The sequence below is a fragment of the Chelonia mydas genome, chromosome 26 (genome assembly GCF_015237465.2).
Source record: "Chelonia mydas isolate rCheMyd1 chromosome 26, rCheMyd1.pri.v2, whole genome shotgun sequence".
NCBI lineage: Eukaryota > Metazoa > Chordata > Testudines > Cheloniidae > Chelonia > Chelonia mydas.
The window spans coordinates 10,534,697-10,555,841 of NC_057859.1; the positions used below are offsets into that span (position 1 = coordinate 10,534,697).

At 45.9% G+C, this 21,145-nt stretch overlaps 1 protein-coding gene across 6 annotated transcripts in view; it reads left to right on the plus strand.

The window, feature by feature from the left end:
- The window catches only part of ANTXR1 (ANTXR cell adhesion molecule 1), a 223,681-nt gene that overhangs the window by 42,032 nt on the left and 160,504 nt on the right, over positions 1–21,145 (plus strand). For all 6 annotated transcript variants that reach the window (XR_006287538.1, XM_043536340.1, XM_007065475.4 and 3 more), the window contains exons 9-10: positions 508–568; positions 8,138–8,236. Coding sequence is in view for 5 of the 6 variants with exons in the window: in XM_043536340.1 (XP_043392275.1) it covers positions 508–568; positions 8,138–8,236 (160 nt within the window). In the remaining variant the exon portion in view is untranslated. The remainder of the gene's footprint in view (positions 1–507; positions 569–8,137; positions 8,237–21,145) is intronic.

Consider the following 21,145-nt stretch of genomic DNA (forward strand, 5'->3'; position numbering starts at 1 on the left):
TGAGAGGTGGTAGTTAGGTTGACGGAAGAATTCTTCCATCGACCTATCCACCTCTACATAGGGGGTTATGTTGGCTCAGGGTGCAAAATTTTTCACAGCTCAGAGCAACATAGCTAGGTCAATCTAATTTTAAGTGAAGTTCAGGCCTTAGACTGTAGGCTTAGGGGGCTAGATTCTCATTTTCACCATTCTGGCAGTGTAAATGGATGTCGTTTTCAGTGTGAAGGGGCATTAAGGTAAATGAGAACAAAGGCCCTTGGGGTCAAGAGTTATGCCTTAACGTAACTTAAAAGTTAGATCAATAAAGCTATGTCACTCAGGGGCGTGAAAAATTGCACACCCTTAGCATTGTAGCTATGCAGGCCTACCCCCTGGTGTAGACATGGCTAGGTTGACAGAAGAATGCTTCCATTGACCTGGCTACTGTTGCTCAAGGAGGTAGAGTTCCTACATAAAATATCCTCCAAGATATTTTATCACATTTCTTCTTTCTTTCTTGGCTTCTAGATTTTGAAGAAATCATGCATAGAGATTCTTGCAGCGGAGCCTTCCAGTATATGTGCAGGAGGTAAGTTTAAACCAGCCCTCCGTGTTTACCAGTGCAATTGTCTCTGTCCACCCATCCCTGATCCCTAAGGAGCCCAGAACAGTTGAGTTAACTGGAGTTAATTTCTAAAATATTTTGCTACTTTTGTGAAATTTCACAAAATGAGATTTTTTTTTGACTCAAAATTAAGGAAATTAAAAACAACCATGCTCAGTTCTGAAAACTAATCTTTTTTTTAATCTAAACTATGACCTTAACTTTGATCTAAACGATGGCAACTCAAAGCAGCCTATTTTTCATCAAACAGTGCTAACCTTTACGGAAAAATGCTGTGAAATTTCAAAGCCAGACTGCAAAATCAGATCATCTTTGTGAGGAGACAGATTTGGAGGTTTTCAGACTTCATTGTGAATATTTCTTACACTCTGCTTTACTATAAACAGTACACGCTGGCAAGCAGCAAACCCCTCTAGGTTAGCCTCGCTTCATATATTGTCAGAGTATAAATCAAGAGTGGGATTTTTTTCAAAGCACTCAGTTAGTCTCACCCTGCTCCCATTACAGTGAATGTGAAAACTCCCTAGCAGAGGTGGGCCTTGAACAAAAGGTGGCACAAAAATTTTCTGGAACCCCTGAGAATGATTTTAAGTGGCCAGTTAAGACACCATACGCTTGACTGACATTGAATTGTGCTGATCCCTTTTCCAGTGCTCACTCTAATACAGTTATACCATTTACTTTGAGGACTAAAAGTCCCTGGGAAGTATTTCTGTGTTCAGCAAAATCCAACCCCAATCTGTACAAACTTGTATTCAGCTGTGACACTCTGGGTAAGTTTCCCAGACCTGAAGAACCATTCCGAGTAAACTCAAAAGTTTGTCTCTCTCACCAACAGAAGTTGCTCCAGTAAAAGTTATTACCTTGCTGCCTTGTCTCTTGAATATTATGGGACCAACATGGCTACAACTGCACTCCATATAAAATCCAATCCCCTCAGACTGGAGCTTGAGAGATGCTCTGAGCATCATCCAGCTACTCTCCATATGATTCCAGATCCAGCTTCTTCCCATGAATTTTGTTAAATTTGCAGAGTGGATCCCAATTGTTTAATGCAGAACAGTCCTTTAGATAGAGAGGCCAGGACCAAAGCCAAAATGTGCAGAGCAACACAACGATTCAATGGTGAACTCTGCCAAAAAAAAAATTCCATTTCATAATTCTGAAAGCCAGTTGTAATTAGTTCTTTGTGTTTTCAGTTCAGAAGCATCTGTTCGATTCATCTTTCTTGAGTTTCCCACTGTTGGAGTGACCGTGCATCTGCATTGCTAGCAATGAATTGATGATAAGTTGAATTTAATAAAGAAATGATTGTGTTTTAATAGCAAAGTCAAGGTCCTGAAAAGAAAATGCCCATAACTTTCACATTCAGTTATCCTTATTGTCATTTTTGGTATTAGTTAATGCTGAGACTTAGTTGATCTGAGTGAGTTTGTCCAAGGCTTATTATTTTTCTATTTGTCCCCCCCCCCTTCTGTCCATTTAAAGCATTCTTGCTGAAAATCTGGACTGCATCAGTAATGACCTCTTGCATTTACAGAGACGCATTCACCCAAAAGGACTACAGAGCAATTTTAAAAATGCTATTCAAATGATATACAGGAAACTCTCTATTCACCACTGAAATGCAATTGAATCTGGGCTGAACACAACAGGAACCTTGACAGAGCATAGTAACAATGTATAAAAGTTTTGGGAAAGAAGTGAAGAAGAGTACTAGGTCTCACTTTCTATTCCATTTATACATAGTTTATGAAGGGTTAGTAAATACTTAACAGATGATTTATTAACTGGTTCATCAATTGCAATAGATTGTTATAGAGTCCATTAGTTACTTATATTCATGGCTTATAATCTGCAACACCTTTTATGTGCTTAGAACGATCTACAGCACCACATCTATAAATCATGTCACTAACATGCTTGTAACATCTATTAGCCACAGGGAAACCATTTACAAATGGAGCAGCCTTAATGTGACTGAATACTGTATCCAGCTGAAACAGCAGAGGGAAAATATAGGAAGACATTATGTAATGACTCAACTTAGAAATTGTCCAGGATGCCACAGAGGGAGTGATGTTAACCCTGAAAACTGCCAAGGGACTTTTTACTGAGCACGGTTACTCATCCAAGACCGCAGTGTTATGCCTCTTAACACATGCTGGGTACCAATTCGATAATAACACAATGTGCCAGCAATGCTAATTTGAGCAACAAGTCGTTACTGCTTGGTGGGTGAAATGGGGCCCAAATCCTAAAGTCTGGGTTCAGACAAAACCTGTATTGAGTTCAAAGTGAAGTGGGAGTTTTCCCCGGAGTGAGGATTTCAAGCTTAAGCTCACAGCTAGTAAAAATGCAAAGAGTTAGATAAATCTTAATTGAATTAGTTTCTCTGAGAATTACAAAGGGACGAATTATGGCAGCTATAGCTCACGGTCTGTGTGAGAGAGGGCACTCTTCCCCTAGTGCGCTTATGAAGAGCGTGGCTGTAATTTGGCTGCAGGCTTGGGGAATGCAAGGTGGGGGCCCAGAAAGGGTCTAGACTAGATCGGGCCATGATCCCCACACCTTGTACGTATTAGAATGGCATCACTGTGCGGAGGGCTGGCTACACCTTCCTGTCCTCTCTCTGGTACCCTGGAGGATTATGATTTAGGATATGTCGACGCTGCCCTCAGGAGACAAACCCGAGGTAGTTAGATGAAAGCTCGCTCACGTAACAATAGCAATGATGCTGTGGCAGCATGGACGGCTGCAAGGACTAGCCCCGCCTGCCTGAGAACATATTCCAGAGCCTCTGCCAATGCTGCCTTGGCTTCACTGCTCTTGTTACTCGAGCTAGTTTTAATCTAGTTACCAAAGCTAGCTCGGGTATGTCTACATGTGCTGTAGTCACATCTCTGATGACAGGGCAGACATTACCCTTAGGCTGGCACTCTGGCTCCAAACACTGCGGTTTGAGTGCTGTACCTTGTGGTGTTCAGTGATCATGCAGTACTTAAAGTGCTTGCAAGAGCTCTGCTTTATTCTGTGTCCGCTTCCAACAGGCTGTGCCTAACAAGAGCTTCACAGTGTCACTCCCAGATATTCAGTCTGGGAAGCCCAGCCCTTAAAGGCATAGTCCCCAATACCACACACCTCACTCCCACCCTAGGCTTGGTCAGTTAGCAGCAGCGATGCCCCATTCTGAAAAAAGAAAAGGAGTACTTGTGGCACCTTAGAGACTAACCAATTTATTTGAGCATAAGCTTTCGTGAGCTACAGCTCACTTCATCGGATGCATACTGTGGAAAGTATAGAAGATCTTTTTATACACACAAAGCATGAAAAAATGGGTGTTTACCACTACAAAAGGTTTTCTCTCCCCCCACCCCACTCTTCTGCTGGTAATAGCTTATCTAAAGTGATCACTCTCCTTACAATGTGTATGATAATCAAGTTGGGCCATGTTAGTCTCTAAGGTGCCACAAGTACTCCTTTTCTTTTTGTGAATACAGACTAACACTGCTGTTACTCTGAAACCATTCTGAAAAGTTAGTCTCCATACTTGTTTGGTTTTGCATAAATATAGAAATGTGATAGTCATCACTGGGCCTGTTAATTACAGTTCCAGACTGGATACATTATCACAAAGGTTTTTGTACTCTACTGTACTTGGAATCCCATCCCATATGATTTCCATAATTGCTCCTAAGGATTTTACATCCCCCACCCTCCAGAGCTCAGCACTGCTCCCCCTGTTCTTCTTGAATGATCTTGGACAATACAAAATGGGATTAAAAGGCAGCCTGCTTGGATAGATGTGCTGGGATTGTTTGCAGCTGATCCCTTCCTGGCTATAAGAAAATGAGACCTGGAACAGAGCCCAGATTCCAGAGCAAATATGCTATTCTGACAGCTACAGTGCAGGAGTCCCTCAGGGTAATTAGATAAGGTGGTAGCTATTTCAGCAGGTGAGCGTCTCCCCCTGATGTAGGGCTGTCCACTCTGGTGCTTTTGTCAGTGAATCTTATCTTGGTCAGGGGGTTGTTTCTTCACACCTCTGACCAACAAAAGTTTTGCCAACAAAAATGCTAGTGTAGATAAAGCCGCATGCATGGTGAGACTGATTTACAAGTGTCAGTGGGAGCTGAGTAACAATCTCCCCCTATTATTACTGCAGATGTCAGCTCAGCTGCAAAACTCCTCTTGATTTGATTTTTCTCCAGCCTGGGGCTCCGAGGCTTGCCCCCATGTTATAATTTTGTTTTGTTCTGGGACCGATTGCCTTCTCTGATGAGATACCTGGCTCTGTGGATATGGGGAAAGCGGTGGACATGATATATCTTGATTTTAGAAAAGCTTTTGAAATGGTCTCCCACAGTATTCTTGACAGCAAGTTAAAGAAGTATGGGCTGGATGAATGGACTATAAGGTGGATAGAAAGCTGGCTAGATCGTTGGGCTCAACAGGTAGTGATCAATGGTTCCATGTCTAGTTGGCAGCCGGTATCAAGCGGAGTGCTCCAGGGGTCTGTCCTGGGGCCAGTTTTGTTCAACATCTTCATTAATGATCTCAATGATGGGATGGACTGCACCCCCAGCAAGTTCACGGGTGACACTAAACTGGGGGGAGAGGTAGATACGCTGGAGGGTAGGGATAGGGTCCAGAGTGACCTAGACAAATTGGAGGATTGGGCCAAAAAAAATCTAATGAGGTCCATCAAGGACAAGTGCAGAGTCCTGCACTTAGGACGGAAGAATCCCATGCACCGCTACGGGCTGGGAACCGACTGGCTAAGCCACAGTTCTGCAGGAAAGGACCTGGGGATTACAGTGGATGAGAAGCTGGATATGAGTCAGCAGTGCGCCCTTGTTGCCAAGAAGGCTAACAGCATATTGGGCTGCATTAGTAGAAGCATTGCCAACACATCAAGGGAAGTGATTGTTCCCCTCTATTCGGCACTGGTGAGGCCACATCTGGAGTACTGTGTGCAGTTTTGGGCCCCCCACTACAGAAAGGGGTGGACATATTGGAGAGAGTCCAACGGAGGGCAACAAAAATTATCAGGGAGCTGGGGCACAGGACTTACAAGGAGAGGCTGAGGGAACTGGGCTTATTTAGTCTGCAGAAGAGAAGAGTGAGGGGGGATTTGATAGCAGCCTTCAACTACCTGAAGGGGGGTTCCAATGAGGATGGAGCTCGGCTGTTCTCAGTAGTGGCAGATGACAGAACAAGGAGCAATGGTCTCAAGCTGCAGTGGGGGAGGTCTAGCTTGGATATTAGGAAACACTGTTTCACTAGGAGGGTGGGGAAGCGCTGGAATGGGTTAACTAGGGAGGTGGTGGAATCTCCATCCTTAGCGGTTTTTAAGGTCAGGCTTGACAAAGCCCTGGCTGGGATGATTTAGTTGGTGTTGGTCCTGCTTTGAGCAGGGGGTTGGACTAGATGACCTCCTGAGGTCTCTTCCAACCCTAATCTTTTATGATTCTGTGTCATGATACAACATGGCCCTGTTCAGTTGTGACACACAAAGGATACAGAGCACAGATTGTTCTATCCCTCTCTACCTCATGTGATACAGCAGGGCCAGAGGGCAGCAGGAGATGATTAATGGGAGGTATATAAACCCCAGGATGATCAGAGCCTTATTTCCTGTAGACTAAGGAGAGGTTAGTACAGGTTAATTAGAGTACCTGGAGCCAATTAAGGCCTAGCCCCAGACCTAACAAAACCCCCTGCTTCAGTCACACAGAAGGAGGAAAGGAGAGGTGAACTGGTGTTGATCAGAGGATTAGAATACCAAGGGAAGGGAGACCCTGCCCAGGCAGAGCAGAGGGACGCCCCCAGCACAGAGAACAGAGAGAAACCCTGCCCAGGGGGAAAGAGGGCAAGAAGCCTGTGAAGCCGAAGGGGCTGGGACCAGAGTAGGGGGTGAACCTGGGTCCTTTCCCCGCTCCCCTTCTCTCCCCCGCCAGGACACTTGAGGAACCCAAGACTAGGGGTCAGGGTGGTGCCCTGACCCACCACACCAAGGAAAAGCGCGGGACCCATCACAATAGCATTGGCCATTTGCCACGCTCAGCTACAAGCCAGGGGAAGGTTTGCCCCTTTGCTGCCCATAGCCATGGGCCATATGGAGCTGCAGAACTCCCTAACTCCACCAAAAGGTTTCTGGGAGTATGGACAAGGGTAACCCTTGTTGCAGCCCTTCTGTGTGCAGACTCAGTTATATTGTTTGGTGCTGGAATATCATCAGTCTTTCTCCTCATTGCTACTGTTGGTTCAGCTCCAGTTGCAGCAACACTGGAAGTAAGATTGTAGCCAGGGATCCAGGAGTCTGCTGGTGCTTTAACCACATTATCCAACCATGCGTGGTCAAAGCAGGTCTCTGCTCACCGTGGGGCTTAAAATGCGGGTGGTGCTTAAAATGTCTAAGCTAGCACTCCTTTTGCAGCTACCCACCAGTAGAGCTGAACAGGTGGTATAATGCAGCAGTAGGAAAAACATCAGCAAGGCCTTGGGGAGCATTGGGGCTGGGATTGTGACTAGCATGTCCATCCAAGCATGCTAGATTTCCCCACCGGTGCAGGACTAGACACAGTCTAGCTAAGCATTTGTGTCCATCTTGCAAGCTAGTACTGTAGCGTGTGGGACAGACACATGGAGACTGGGACAGTTTTGCAGATTTCTAGGGAAATGGTCAAAATTTGCCATATGGAAAATTTTCCTTCCTCTGAAAAATATGGTTTCATCAAAACCAAATTTTCCACAGGGAAATGTCAGCTCAGGTGAAAACTTTTGATTTTTCCTGCAGAAGATGTTGAAATGAAAATGTTTGTTTCAAGTCCACTTAAAATGTTTCATTTCAAGTTTTGGGTTTAAAAAACCCCAAATTTGTTAAGTTGAAACAGAACAAAAAATTTCATTCCATTTTGAACTGTCAATTCAAAATGAAAATCTTTGTTTTTTTAATCAATTTCAAACTTGCCAGGGGAAAACTGAGAACTTTAGACTTAAAAATTTCATACCAAGGCCTGGCCTACATTACAGGGTAAGGATGATGTAGGCTGCCTTGCATTGTCCTGAGTGTGGAAGTGTCTTCACTTAAATTTGACTCCCGATGATGTAAATGCCTTTCTGCGCTAGTTCAGTAACACCCCCTCCCCGAGCGACATAGAGTCATGATTGATGTAGTGAGGTCGACGCAGTGTCAGCATAGACGCTACACTGCTTACATCAATTGATACTGGCTTCTGGGAGCCGTCCCAAATTGCTCCACACTGCCAGTACAATCGATGCAAGCACTACTGGTGAGGACATGCACTGCTGACACAAGGAGCCAAGTGTAGACATGCACAAATGATGTAACTACTGCGGCGGCTATATGCCGACATAAATTAGGTCGACTTAATTTTGGAGTGTAGACATGGCCCAGGACTTTTCATTAGACATTTCTTTCAGGAAGAAAATGTATGTTGTCTGACCAGCTCTAACTGGTCCCTGTTATTACTGACGTGAGGCAAATAATCCATTTCATCTTTGCTTCAGAGTCGTTCCAAGTCGTGGTGAGAGGGAATGGTTTCCGACACGCCCGGAATGTCGATCGAGTGCTCTGCAGCTTCAGGATCAATGAAACGGTTACTGTCAGTGAGTAGCTTGTTGTTATATCTTCACTAGTGGCTGTTTTCCTCCAAAAGACTTTGACAGTTTAGTCCTTTGGGGGTTGTCATCCTGAGAGGGAGAGCTCTTGAATGCAGGGTGTTGCAGTGAACTGAAAGAAAGCCACGCCCTGGGCATGGTTTCGTCAGGTATTAATGAGCAGGGAGGTGCACATCAATGAGGGACTAACACTGTTTGGTGGACAGGCAGTGTGAATGCAGAATGCTGTATCCCAAATAAAAACACGTCTAAGTTTTCCTGGCAACCACGGCAGCCTTTGCTGCATCTCGCATGGGTGGAACAGAGCTGGCCCTAAGTGGATTTTATAGCTAATAGCTAAGAACTGCATAAATTGGCTCCAGATGCACTGAATAGTTCAGCACTCTTTTCACTGCTGCTATGTCCAATATGGGCAAAAGACAAGACGGCCTGTTCTGTTGGTTTAAAAGTTAGAGAGATTATGCCAAGCAGCAAAATTTGAGAGACGCTCATCCTTCCTCCTGGCCCCAGGCCACAATCAGGAAAATGGAAATAGGACCCTTACCCGTCCCTGAGCTCCCATGAAAGATTTGATCCATTTTTAGGAGTTCCATCAGGAAGAGATGACATTCATGTCACAGGATAAACCCAGGGTTTTGCCTGTATAAGACCTGTGACTGTGAGTATCTGAATGGAGACACTTGAATCGTGGGGGGAAAAGATATCCTTGTGTATGTATATGAGGGTTCCTGGGTAGATATTGTGGGAAGTGTGTCTAGAGTGGATCTGTTTCTCCTCTTGCTTTTTATTATTTGTATGCCTAGGAGCCCCAGTCATGGAGCGGGACTCCACTGTGCGAGGCACTACACAAACACAGAACAAAAAGACAATCCTGGCCCCAAAGAGTTTACAATCTTAGACCTGCCTTATACCAGTATAACTCCATTGGCCTCAGTGGTTTGACTCTTACTTTACGCGAGTAGAAGAGAGAGTTAGGCCCAATGTGTAACAAGCAGTCAGTGCTTTGGGCTTCACTTGGGTGAAAGGAGCTATTGAGCCTTAAGATATTTTTATTTTCTGTCTGCTCTGATATTCCTGTGAGCCAACTAGGGTTTGAGAACCAAATGACGTAGCTCACCTCTAACACCATAAGGGAGGGGAGAATTCATCTTGCATAATGTGGAACCAATGCAAAAGCTGATAGATTGAGAACAGGGCTTGACCCTTCAAAGAATATAATTTTTTTTTAAAAGAACCCTCTTACAATACATCAAAGTCAAATGGCCGAGCACTGGACTTACTCACTCTTGTTTGGCACAGTTGCATCAAGCTGGACAGCTTTCCTGGCAGCTGAGGTTTCCTGATCCTTGTAATAGCCCAAGTGTTGATGATGGCGCTGAATGGTGTTGAGCTAATTGGCTGATTCAAAGGAAATTAACACCAAGCGCTTGCACGCAGAACTCATCTGAGCACATTGAAGGTCCCACTTCTCCCTTTGGGTGTCTGTGTAATTTGCTAGTTAAAGCCTAAGAGCAGCTTGCCATGGCTGTCTGCCTTGCAAAGAATGGGGGTAAGAGGTCAGGACAGGTATGCTTGTGCATCTGAGACTTAAGGACTGTAACTTGTGTCTGATTCTTCCAATGTTATATTGCTTGGTTGTAAGCAGAATATTTGGTTGGTCATAGGTTAACGGTTTCCAACCTGGATTTATTTTCTCTGAGACAGTAGGAAGGGAAGTAATAGGGCTCAGGTGAGCGCTGTCAGTGGGAAAGCTGGAACAGTGAGGTGGGGAAGGAGAGGCAAGCAAAAGCACTCATGGGAACAGGGTGAGTGGGGCTCCTTGAAGAGGCGGCGGTCAGCACACAGATATCAGCATCAGTTGTACCAACTGGCCAGCGATGGGAGCTGCAGCTGCATACTGGGTGCAACAGGTGAGAGGTGGATTTCAAGAGGAAGAACTGCAGAGCCAGCTCTCGGATTCTTGCTTTCCTTTATGAGCCCCCAAAATAAAACTGACACTTATCAGAAAATCCTGGGGTCTGGATCAAGGCCACATGAAAGCACTGAGCCTTGTCTGGCTCCTACCTCAATGATGGGGCTGAGCCACAAAGTTTCCTGCTCAGATCTGAAGTGCTCTAAAACTCAGGGGAGTTGAGATCAAGGCTTTGGTTTGGGCCCCTCTCTGTTATAAAGTCTCACATAGCTCTGCTCTACAGCTGGGAAGGAAATTACTTGTTTTTAACCATTCAATTTTAAAGAAATTTGGTTTCATTTTTTTGCTGAACATTTTCTTAGAATCTTGTTTGGGTTTTTATTTAAAAAAAAAAAGTCAATATAAAGCCAAAAAAGTCAGGTTTTGGTTGCTGAAAACTGAAAATTATTTTAGTTTTCCGGTTTTTGCTTTCAATGAAAATATGAAAATTTTTTGCAAAGCCAGAATTTTCTCTGTGTGAAAATTTCCATTTAGGTAAAAAAATATTGATGGGGAAATTTTGACTTTCTCTTCGCTGTTCCAGGGCCTCATTCCTGAGCATCCTTTGGGCCTGAGAGCCTTTTCGGAGACCCAAGTCCTCACGGCCCTTTGACTTTTAGAAGAATAGTCATGTGAACATGTTCAACGGCATTCTAATTTTGGGAGCACACAAGGGGAGGATTCGTAAAGAGTGTGCGGGAGGGGGGGATTAAGGATCGGACTGGCTGTTTTGTAATCAAGAGGCAGTTTTGTAATCGTATTCTTCCCTCTCTTCCCATGGCTGAGAGCACAGAATCCTTGCTGTGTTGTAGATTCTGAACACTTAACAGTGCTGGGTCTGAATCACCACTAGGAATCCAAACCCTGCCCTGAGAATTTGGGGTGTTCATATCCTTTGTCCACTTCCAAGTTTTATGGCCTGATCCCGTATGGCTTTAGTCAGTATGTATGATGGCCAGAATCAAGAAAATCCAGAATAACAATGGGCAGAAGTGTGTGTGTAGGGGGGTGGAGAAAACTTGTAAGTGTCAAAACTGAAAGTCCAGATGCTGTCTATTTTATATGAGCCATTTCATCTATCCCTAGTTTACAATAGCATTACCAGTTCCACTCCATCTAGCTTCCACAATGGCAGCAGTACAGTGTATTTGCTTTGCTAGTTTCCATAAGAACAAGGAGCAGCTGGGCATTGATTGTGCAGAGCTGTGGGAACGTGGCCCCACTAAGTGACTAATGAGGAAGATTCAGTATATTGAGAGAAGAGTATTTCCATATATGTTCCTTGCTGCTCTTTTCCCCTGACGGTTGAAGGGATTTCAGTTTTGTTTTTTTAAATTTTTTGCCCTGAGTTCGTAAGTTTCTGTTTTGAAACAACTTTCTGCTTCAAGAGCTGGGACTCAGAACCAGAACCCTGAATCTGCACTACAGGGCAATTGGAAATATGGTCCTTACCTTGATGTTTGGACTTTAATTATTTTTTGAAATATTGAAGATACTTAGCATTTTTCAGCCAAAATGATCAAAACACCTCCTAGAGACAGATAAGTTTCACTACCCCCATTTTAGAGATGGGGAACCTGAGGCACAGAGGGGGCCGTGACTTGCCCCAAAGGAGTCAGTGGCAAATCTAGGAGAAGAAACTGCTTGTGCTGACTCCCAGTCTGATATCCTAGCCAGTGGTCTATGGTGTGTCCCTTTTGAAGTTAGTGTTCAGGTTTTCTGAAACCCTTTTTCCATTCCTAGGAGATATCCCATCTGTCTACCTACATAGCTGTCTCTCTGTGAGCCATACTTGCATGGTTCATATTACAGTAAAGAGCCCATGGGGTGATATTTGTCCTCACAACACCCCTGTAAGGCAGAGCAGTGCTATTATCCCCATTTTGCAGATAGGGAATTGAGGCATGGAGAGACAAAATGATTTGCCCAAGGTCACCGGCAGAGCTGGGACTAGAACCCAGATTTCTAGAATCCCAGACTGGCAACCTAACTGCTCGACCATCCTTCTTCTCCCAAGTATCTGTGAAGACTCTTCAATAATTTATCCCCATTTTCCTCCGGAGCAGACTGGAGAATACCGTCAGCACTGTCTCACAACAGCTGTGAGATCTATCTCCCGACGATGTTAACTGTGACACACAATCTGTATTTTAACCTGCCTCTCCTCTGTAATTGGCTGCCTTGGCCTCCGCTCGCTCTGTGGCCAGGCATTCCAGCAAATGTCTGAACGTCTTTTATGAAACTTTAATGCTGTCAGTCAGCTTTATGCTATTCAGTGCATTCTGCCCATTGAGAGATAAAATTCTAGCTTGCCAAGAGGAGCAACCAGTTGAAGTGAATGTAACCTCACTCCCAAACACTGTGACCTAGTAGTTAGACGGCTTGAAGAGGATTTCTTCCACCACTTTTGTGTGTTTGCTGTATCTATCTAAATGGGTATTTATAAGAGCATCCATCACCATAATATCTAAGCAACTGCCAGAAGGGAATAACCTCTATTATCACAACAACTAGGGGCCTACAGATCTAACATCTCCTTCCAGTGCCCCTGTAATGCGAAGCCAAAGTCCTCTATTACCCAGAGACCTGGTATAGTGACCATAGAAATTGTTCCCTCCCAGCCAATATGCATCAACCCTGATCTGAAGAGAAGTCCCCTGCGGGCAAAGGGCGTAGCTCAGTCTCTCTCAGGTAGTCCTTGGCACCTTGTGCTATTTGCAGCTGATTATTTTGAGGCAGATACTAGGAACTGGGCCGAGATCCGTCAACTAGATTCTCACAGCCCTGGTCTGGATTTGATTTGGTAACCTAGAGGTGAAAGGTCGCTCACCCCACTGCCTAGCCAAGGAGAAAACCTAAACCTCTGAGCCAGCCACCTCCTTGTATTGGGAACTCAATATTGGCACAGCTACTGTAGCTTTTAGCTGTGCTGACTTTTACCCAGAGAGGATTTGGCCTGTTGTTATTTTTAATGCAGCACTGCAGACCCAGCCTGCTCTCTTGATGTGTTTTTGTGACACTTGGCTGTAACAGGTTTAAAATTTGAGTTAACTCAGGGTATGTCTACACTACGAAATTAGGTCGATTTTATAGAAGTCGATTTTTAGGAAGCGATTTTATACAGTCGATTGTGTGTGTCCCCACTAAGCGCATTAAGTCAGCGGAGCGCGTCCACAGTACCGTGGCTAGCGTCGACTTTCGAGCGGTGCACTGTGGGTAGCTATCCCACAGTTCCCGGAGTCTCTGTTGCCCATTGGAATTCTGGGTTGAGCTCCCAATGCCTGATGGGGCAAAAACATTGTCGCGGGTGGTTCTGGGTACGTGTCATCAGTCACCCCTCGCTCCCTCCGTGAAAGCAATGGCAGACAATCATTTTGCGCCCTTTTTCCTGGATTGCCCTCACAGATGCCATAGCATGGCAAGCATGGAGCCTGCTCAGATCACTGCTGCAGTTGTGAGCATTGTAAACACCTCACGCATTTCCTGCAGTACGTGCAGAACCTGCAAAAGCAGGCAAGGAGACGACGATAGCGCGATCACTGTAGTGATGGGGACATGGACACAGGCTTCTCTCAAAGCTCGGACCCAGCAGCTGTTCAATGCGAGAAGCCGCTGGAGATGGCGTAGCACTGATCAAAGGAGAGCAGAGCAGGATCTAAAGCCTGCGGTAGGGGGCAGGAATCCCAATTTCCAATCTCAGGGGCTGCGGAAAGAGTTGTCTTTCCTGACTAGGTCTCAAAGAGCTGGACATTGTTATAGCAAGTCCCAGACCAAGGATTCAGCAGGGGCAGGTTGAGAGCCCTCCACTCTTGGGGAAGTTTCACTCTGAGCCCCTAGTGCTATACAAGAAGCTGCAGGTGTTTTCTCACTCCTTTTTCCCCTCTGTCCCCTTCCTCGACTTTCTTTACCTCCCTTCTCCCCATCTCTTGCTCTCTGTAAGAATCCTACAAGGACCATGGTTAAAAAGTGAAAGGAAAAGTCAGTGAAACCAATATTCCAATTGTTATTGCTGCTTGCTGTGTGCTCCACCATATCTGTGAGGGTAAGGGGAGACGTTTATGGTGGGGTGGGAGGTTGAGGCAAATCGCCTGGCAGCCGATTATGCACAGCCAGACACCAGGGCAATTAGAAGAGCACAGCTGGGCGTGCTGCGCGTCAGAGAAGCTTTGAAAACCAGTTTCATGACTGGTCAGGCTACGGTACGGCAGTTCTGTTTTTCTCCTTGATGAAAACCCGCCCCCTTGGTTGACTCTACTTCCCTGTAAGCCAACCGCCCTCCCCCCTTCGATCACCGCTTTCAGAGGCAATAAAGTCATTATTGTTTCAAAATCATGCATTCTTTATTAATTGGTCACACAAATAGGGGGAAAACTCGCAAGGTAGCTCGGGAGGGGTGGGTGAGGAGGGAAGCACCGGGTGGGGTGGTGGATGAGGGGAGGAGGGAAGGACAAGACCCCACTGCCCTTCAAAACTTATTGAATGCCAGCCTTTTGTTGCTTGGGCAATCCTCTGGGGTGGAGTGTCTGGGAGCCCGTAGCCTCCCCTCACCCCCTTGCGTTCTTGGGCGTCTGGGTGAGGAGGATATGGAACTTGGGGAGGAGGGCAGGCGGTTATACAGGGGCTGCAGCGACGGTCTGTGCTCCTGCTGCCTTTCCTGCAGCTCCACCAGATGCCTGAGCATGTCAGTTTGCTCCCCCATTAGCCTCAGCATTGCATCCTGCCTCCTCTCATCACGCTCATTTAACGCAGGGGTTGGCAGCCTGCTGCATGCTTGCCAATTTTTGTTCCGTTCACCCAGGCCAGCGGCAGGCTGAGCGGGGTCGGTGGCTGGAACCCCAGACCAGCAGCGGGCTCAGCGGCTCAGCCCGCTGCTGGTCTGGGGTTCCTGCCAGCCGGGGCCCCGGCCACCGTCCCCACTCAGCCCAGCCCGGGGTTCCGTCCATGCCCTTGGAGATTTTGGCATATATATTGGCATTTTGTCTTTTGGAACGGAGTTCTGCCTGCACGGATTCTTCTCCCCATACAGCGATCAGATCCAGTACCTCCCGTTCCATTCATGCTGATGAGCTTGCCACGCTGGCCAAACAGGAAATGAAATTCAAAAGTTCCCGGGGCTTTTCCTGACTACCTGGCTAGTGCATCTGAATTGAAAGTGTTGTCCAGAGTGGTCACAATGGAGCATTCTGGGATAGCTCCCGGAGGCCAATACTGTCGAATTGCGTCCACACTACCTCAAATCCGGAACGGCGATGTCAATTTTAGCGCTACTCCCCTTGCTGAGGTGGAGTACAGAAACCGGTTTTAAGAGCCCTTTAAGTCGACAAAACCACGTTGGTTGCGTGAACAGATTTAGTTTTAATTCAACCTAACGCGGCTAAATTCGACATAATCGCGTACTGTAGACCAGGCCTCAGTTAGGGTTTAATGGGAACCATATGGGGGCTGGGTAGCTCAGCTGTTTTGTTTGTTTGAAACCTCTCAGCATCTGATTATATCAGGCAAGACGCTTATTTTAAAGATAAGATGAAGCCAGCAGTTCCTAAAATCTTAGATCAGCCGAAATGAGACTCAAAACAAGATGGACAAGACTCACTGAGGTCATTAAAGCCATGGAGCTAATAGATTTCAGGATATATTTTATTGGGATTATACACAGAATCATGGAAATACAGGGCTGGAAGGGCCATTGAGAGGTCATCAAGTCCAGCCCCCTGCTCTGAGGCAGGATCAAGTAAGACCATCTCCCTTGCTGCAGGTTAAGCCCATTACTTATTGGCGAGGGATGATGGTGAGGAGAGGTGAGAGAATCAACTTGTAATATTCATAGTTACAAGATGAAAAATAAAAAGGGAGAGAAGAGGAACATCTGCTAAAGTTGTGAGCGACCGGCTGAGCTGGACTGTGGTCAGCTGTACGTCCACCAGCAGGATTTTTCTGCAGCTGGCAGGAACTGTTAGAAACACTTTCAGATTGTACGGGCTCAAATGGATTTATCCAAAGAGATTCTAATTACAATCCACCCGAATTACCTGTGTTGTCATTCGTTCTTATTCACCAGGATCGCCTGGATGTCCCAAACAAATTCAATGGACTCATTGTTCAGGGCATTGTACATGCACATAGCAAGAGACAGTCCCTGCACCAAAGAGTTTACAAGCTGACTAGCCAGATAAAGAGTGTGAGGGAAAATAGAGGTGAAGTGACTTGCCCAAGGTCACACAGCTGGTTAATAGCAGAGCCAGGGGTAGAACCTGTGTCTTCTGATGATTAGGCCAGCACTTGGTCCACAGGACCGAACAGCTCTTTACGTTAATGCAGCAGAGTGAGCTAGCCATGGTGTGGCACCGGTAACAAGGAAGGAGAAAATATCTCAGGATAGAGACATGACATCCTGTTTCCATGCGTGCAATTGGCATCACAAGAGAGGCGAGAAACAACAGGAACAGGACCACGCATGTATGTGCTGGGTACCAGCAGGGAGTAAGGTTTATGGTCCGAACTGCACAGACCAGCATATCCACCAGTTCCTCGTGCAATTCCTCCTGACTTTCTGTCTTCCTGCCTTCCCTCTTCCTCTGGCTGCGTCACACTCACTCACTCTTCACAGCTCCATGCGGCCTGGCCTCCCTTAATGCAAGAGCCATTTGCTCTGCAGCTTCTGTTTTCTAATCTGTGTCTGCCTGGTGGACTCACCATCTCGCTTTAAGCCTGTACTTAACACGTGTCTCTCTACCCCGCCTAAGCCTCTCTCTCTGCCATGGCGTTGTTGAACTCTATAACGGCGTTGTTGAACTCTATGAGCAAACACCATACCGTGTAATGGGATCCAGGTTGTCTGAACAATGCTATAGGAAATGCAGCTGCCTTTCCCAAGACAGATTACATGTGCATGGAGTTATGGTATTTAGCTTGGAGTAATGCACCACGTCAGGACAGGTTGTGGATAGAGTACCGTCCAGGGAATTAGAAAGCCAGGGGTTGGCCACTGGTCTGCTGTGTGACTTTGGGCAAGTCAGTCCCTCTCTCTCTGTTTGTCTGTGTAAGCTCTGTAGGGCACCTCTGTGTTTGTGCAGTGTCTTTGTTAATAATAACAACAATAGATATGGAGGGGCCATGATAGCTGTACAGGACCATTATGGAAATATGGCATTCTGGAGTTCTTAAAGCTTTCTTCTAAGCTTCTTATATAGAGTATGTGCTACCCTTCTGAGCCATCAGCTATTAGTGAAAGCAGATTCACCCAGTGGTAATACAATGCCTGCCAAGTTTCATCAGCAGCCTTTTTAAAGCATGTGTTTGTCATTTAAAATAAAATCCCAAGCATGACAGATGAACCCGTCGGAGTAAACATCCATCCTGATCCTTTCTCTCTAGCTACAAATCATGCAGAATGTGACATCACAGCTCTACACTTTATCCATCCCCTTCCAAACATCCCCTAAATATCCTCGCAATGGCTTTGGGTTTCAGAGAGCGTGGCTTCCTATACAAAGCAGGGAAATTATAGCATGATTTCAGCATGGCTTTCGTTACAGCATTAGCAAAACATTCATTTCTTACTTATAGGGTCTTTTAGTAGGCAATTTCTCTAGCTCCGAGAACACACCAGTGTCTCTCTTTCTGCATTCCTACCTCCCCACAAACGGGTTTCAAGTCAAAAAAGGGTCTGTTCTTGGAGGGCTATCCTAAGCAGTAGAATGGGAGGGAAAAAAAATCAGCCAGGATAAACAAAGATCACTGTTTGGTAGATGGTGTGAAGATTTCCAAGGTATTTTCTTGACCCTCCCCGCCTTTTTTTTTTAATCTCTGCCTGGTGTCGAAGGAATAGTGGAAGAGTTAAAAGGCTCAAGATTGGCTAGTCTTAAACACTTCCCGAAGAAGCATCTAGGATGCAGCACAGAGCAGATGTTCCCGTGGGAGCCTGTTGCTTCAGGAGTCACTGCAGAGACTATTATTAGAATTTGAATTGTGGTAGCCCCAGCCCCATTGTGCTAGGCACTATACAATAGATGATCCCTGGCCCCCAAACAATCCAATTGTCAAACAAGGAAACAATGGGTCCCATCAAGGCTGGATGATTCTCGGGAAGATACGCTTTAGGCAAGTGAAATAAATGAAGACTCAGGCACTAAGACCAAGATGAAAAGAAGTGATTAGCAGGGAGTTGAGACACAGTAAAGAGACCTGATCTTCAGAAAGTGCTGAGCTTTCAGGCCCCTTTGCATTGGGTCTCACTCAGAAATAGAGACAGCCCAAATCATTTGAGAGTTATATGCTCTGTGAGACAGCGTTTTTTTTTCTGTTCCGTGTTTGTACAGTGCCTAGCATAATGGGATCCTGATGCATGACCAGGGCTCCTAGACACCACTGCAATGCAAATAATAAACAGTAACAATCACTGGTTAGTTTTTAAAATCCTTGTCTTAGCTTTCATGCAGTCCCCATTCGTTCTGTCTCTACAGAGTTAGCTTCTAGCCCAAAGCTGGCCTGCTTCTGCACTGCATGGTTATATGAAAGTAGTTCTAACTTTTTTTTGGTTTTTCTGCTTGGGTCATCTTGCTCCTTTATGTTCCATCAAAAAACCCATTCTGAGCTTCCTGTGAAATCCAGCATGTGTCTGGGATTTTTTTCACCCTAAGGTTACAGATTGAAAAGAGGGCTGGCTCAGTGGAAGGCAATTGGCAGAAGCTCACCAAGGTCGGGAGCAGAAAGGAACGGTCTCAAGTGAGGCTCAGTTGGTTTTATAGGCTGTAAATATTCTTTGAGCCAGAGGAGTGTGAATTAAAGGTTAGAGAGTAGATTGCATGAGTTTAAGTGCTGGTGGAAGGTTCCTTATTGCATGAGGGCCTCTATGCAGAGAATAGATTTGCATGGGTTACAGCAAGAAAGCTTCCCATACACACACTGCCCTGGAAATGTACCCAGTGGTGAGCTGGAGCCGGTTCACTCGAATCGGTTGTTAAATTTTGAAGCTGGTTTAGAACCGGTTGTTAAAGGGGTGGGCAAACTCCGGCCCGCGGGCCACATGCGGCCCGCAGGACTGTCCTGTCCGGCCCATGTGAGCTGTCGGCTGGGGAGGCTCCCCTGAGAATCCGTTTTTAATTTTTACTCACCGGGTGGTGCTCCGGGTCTTCGGCGGCACTTCGGAGGCAGGTCCTTCAGTGCCGCCGAAGACCCGGAGCGAGTGAAAGACCTGCCGCTGAAATGCCACAGAAGACCCGGAGCGAGTGAAGGAACCGGTTCTTCAGCTTCTGGCAGCTCATCACTGAATGTACCCCTCAGTTAAACGGTTGGTTAGTGTCCATATACCCATTGCACCTTGTCTTCTCTACCGAGACTGCCAACAAGGACATTGTGAACCATTGCACTGATTACTGTTTAGATTTGTAAGCTCGTAAGCTCAGGAAATCTCTATTATTTTATGGGGATATAGCATCTAGCACAGTGGGGCCTTTAGACTGTACTGTATTAAGAGAGAGTTCCTGACGTTAAAGAGCTTACGATCTATTCTAAATCAATGAAATGGAGGCTCAGAGAGGTGAAGTGACTTTCCCAAGGACCCACAGCTGGTCTGTGGCAGAGCCAGGCACAGAATTCAAGTCTTTTGTCTCCCATCTAATGCCCTGACTACCTGATTACTCTACCATCAACGATTTTTCCATGTATATTGTGAACTGAGACAGGTCCGAGCCACAAAGCCCAAAGTTTGGGCCCGTCTCTCCCTGCAGAGGAATACAGCCCATTTTTCTGCAGCCTGCAAAGAGGAGCAGCATCGTTTCAAATGCATCCGGCACAGACAAACTGACTAGCAGATGAAAGGGGTTTTTGTTTTGTTTCCCAATGCAGTTTTCCAGGAAGGAGTCAGATGGCTGGAGTTATGCAAACCAAATGGATCTTCTTTTGTTTGGGGGGGGGAGGGTTAAAGTTACTCATTTCTGTGGTGAAACAAAAACATTCTCCAAACAAAACAATCCCTCCCCATAGCTAAACCTGCCAGTTATGAGCTAGAGTAGGCCCTGGAGACTAGAAGATGGATAAACTTTCTAGAGGAGAGTAGATTTAATTTCGGGAGAAGAAATGGGAGTGGAGAGGAGAGAAACAAAATGCTTGTGAAATATTCTCAGCAAAAGGCCTTGCAAAACGAAAGCAGCTTTAAATGCTGGAGAGCGCATGTTCTTTGCCTTTTACCCTGGTGTTTTAGAAGAAGAAAGTGGCCCATCTGGCTCTCATGAGACCTCGTTCCGCTGTCACATGCATTGATGTGATTCATTAACTTCACTAGAGTTACTCCTGATTTACACTGGTATAAGTGAGAACAGAATCAGGCTCCTCAGGGTGTTTATAGTCCCAGGGCCTGATTCTCCTGTGTCTTGCACCTTGTGGATCCCGGTTACGCCTGCGTGAGGTGGATGTGAAAGGTCACTATTGTGATCTGGTAGCATTGCTCACTCACTGCAATGATGAGAATGGCTGCATGAGATGAACAGCAGTGGAGAATCAGACCTATGGATTGTATACCACCTGCCGTCCAACTCTGATCTCCACTTGGCTTACACATGGCTTAAAGGGTCTGTAGCCGGTGTTGAGGAATCCTCTGATGCTGCAAAGCCAGTCTCTATGCCAACCTCCTTCCACTCCACCCCCACATTCCACCAAAACAAGAAGGTTGTCAGTGTATTTCCTTATACCCTGGCATGCTCTTGGGGCTATGGGCAGAGCAAGAGTGGCACCAATTAGCACCCGGTGGGCACGGGATCAGGGGAGAGTAACGGTGGCTTAAAACCAACTCTCATTTGCTGAGCCGTGTGCACAAAAATCCAGATGCCAAGATCTGACCCACCACTGAAAATAATGGAGCTCATCGAAATTTTTCTTTCACAACTTATTTTTGACAAAAATGGAAAATTGTTGGAAATGTCCAGTTTTGGCAATATTTCTGAGGTTTT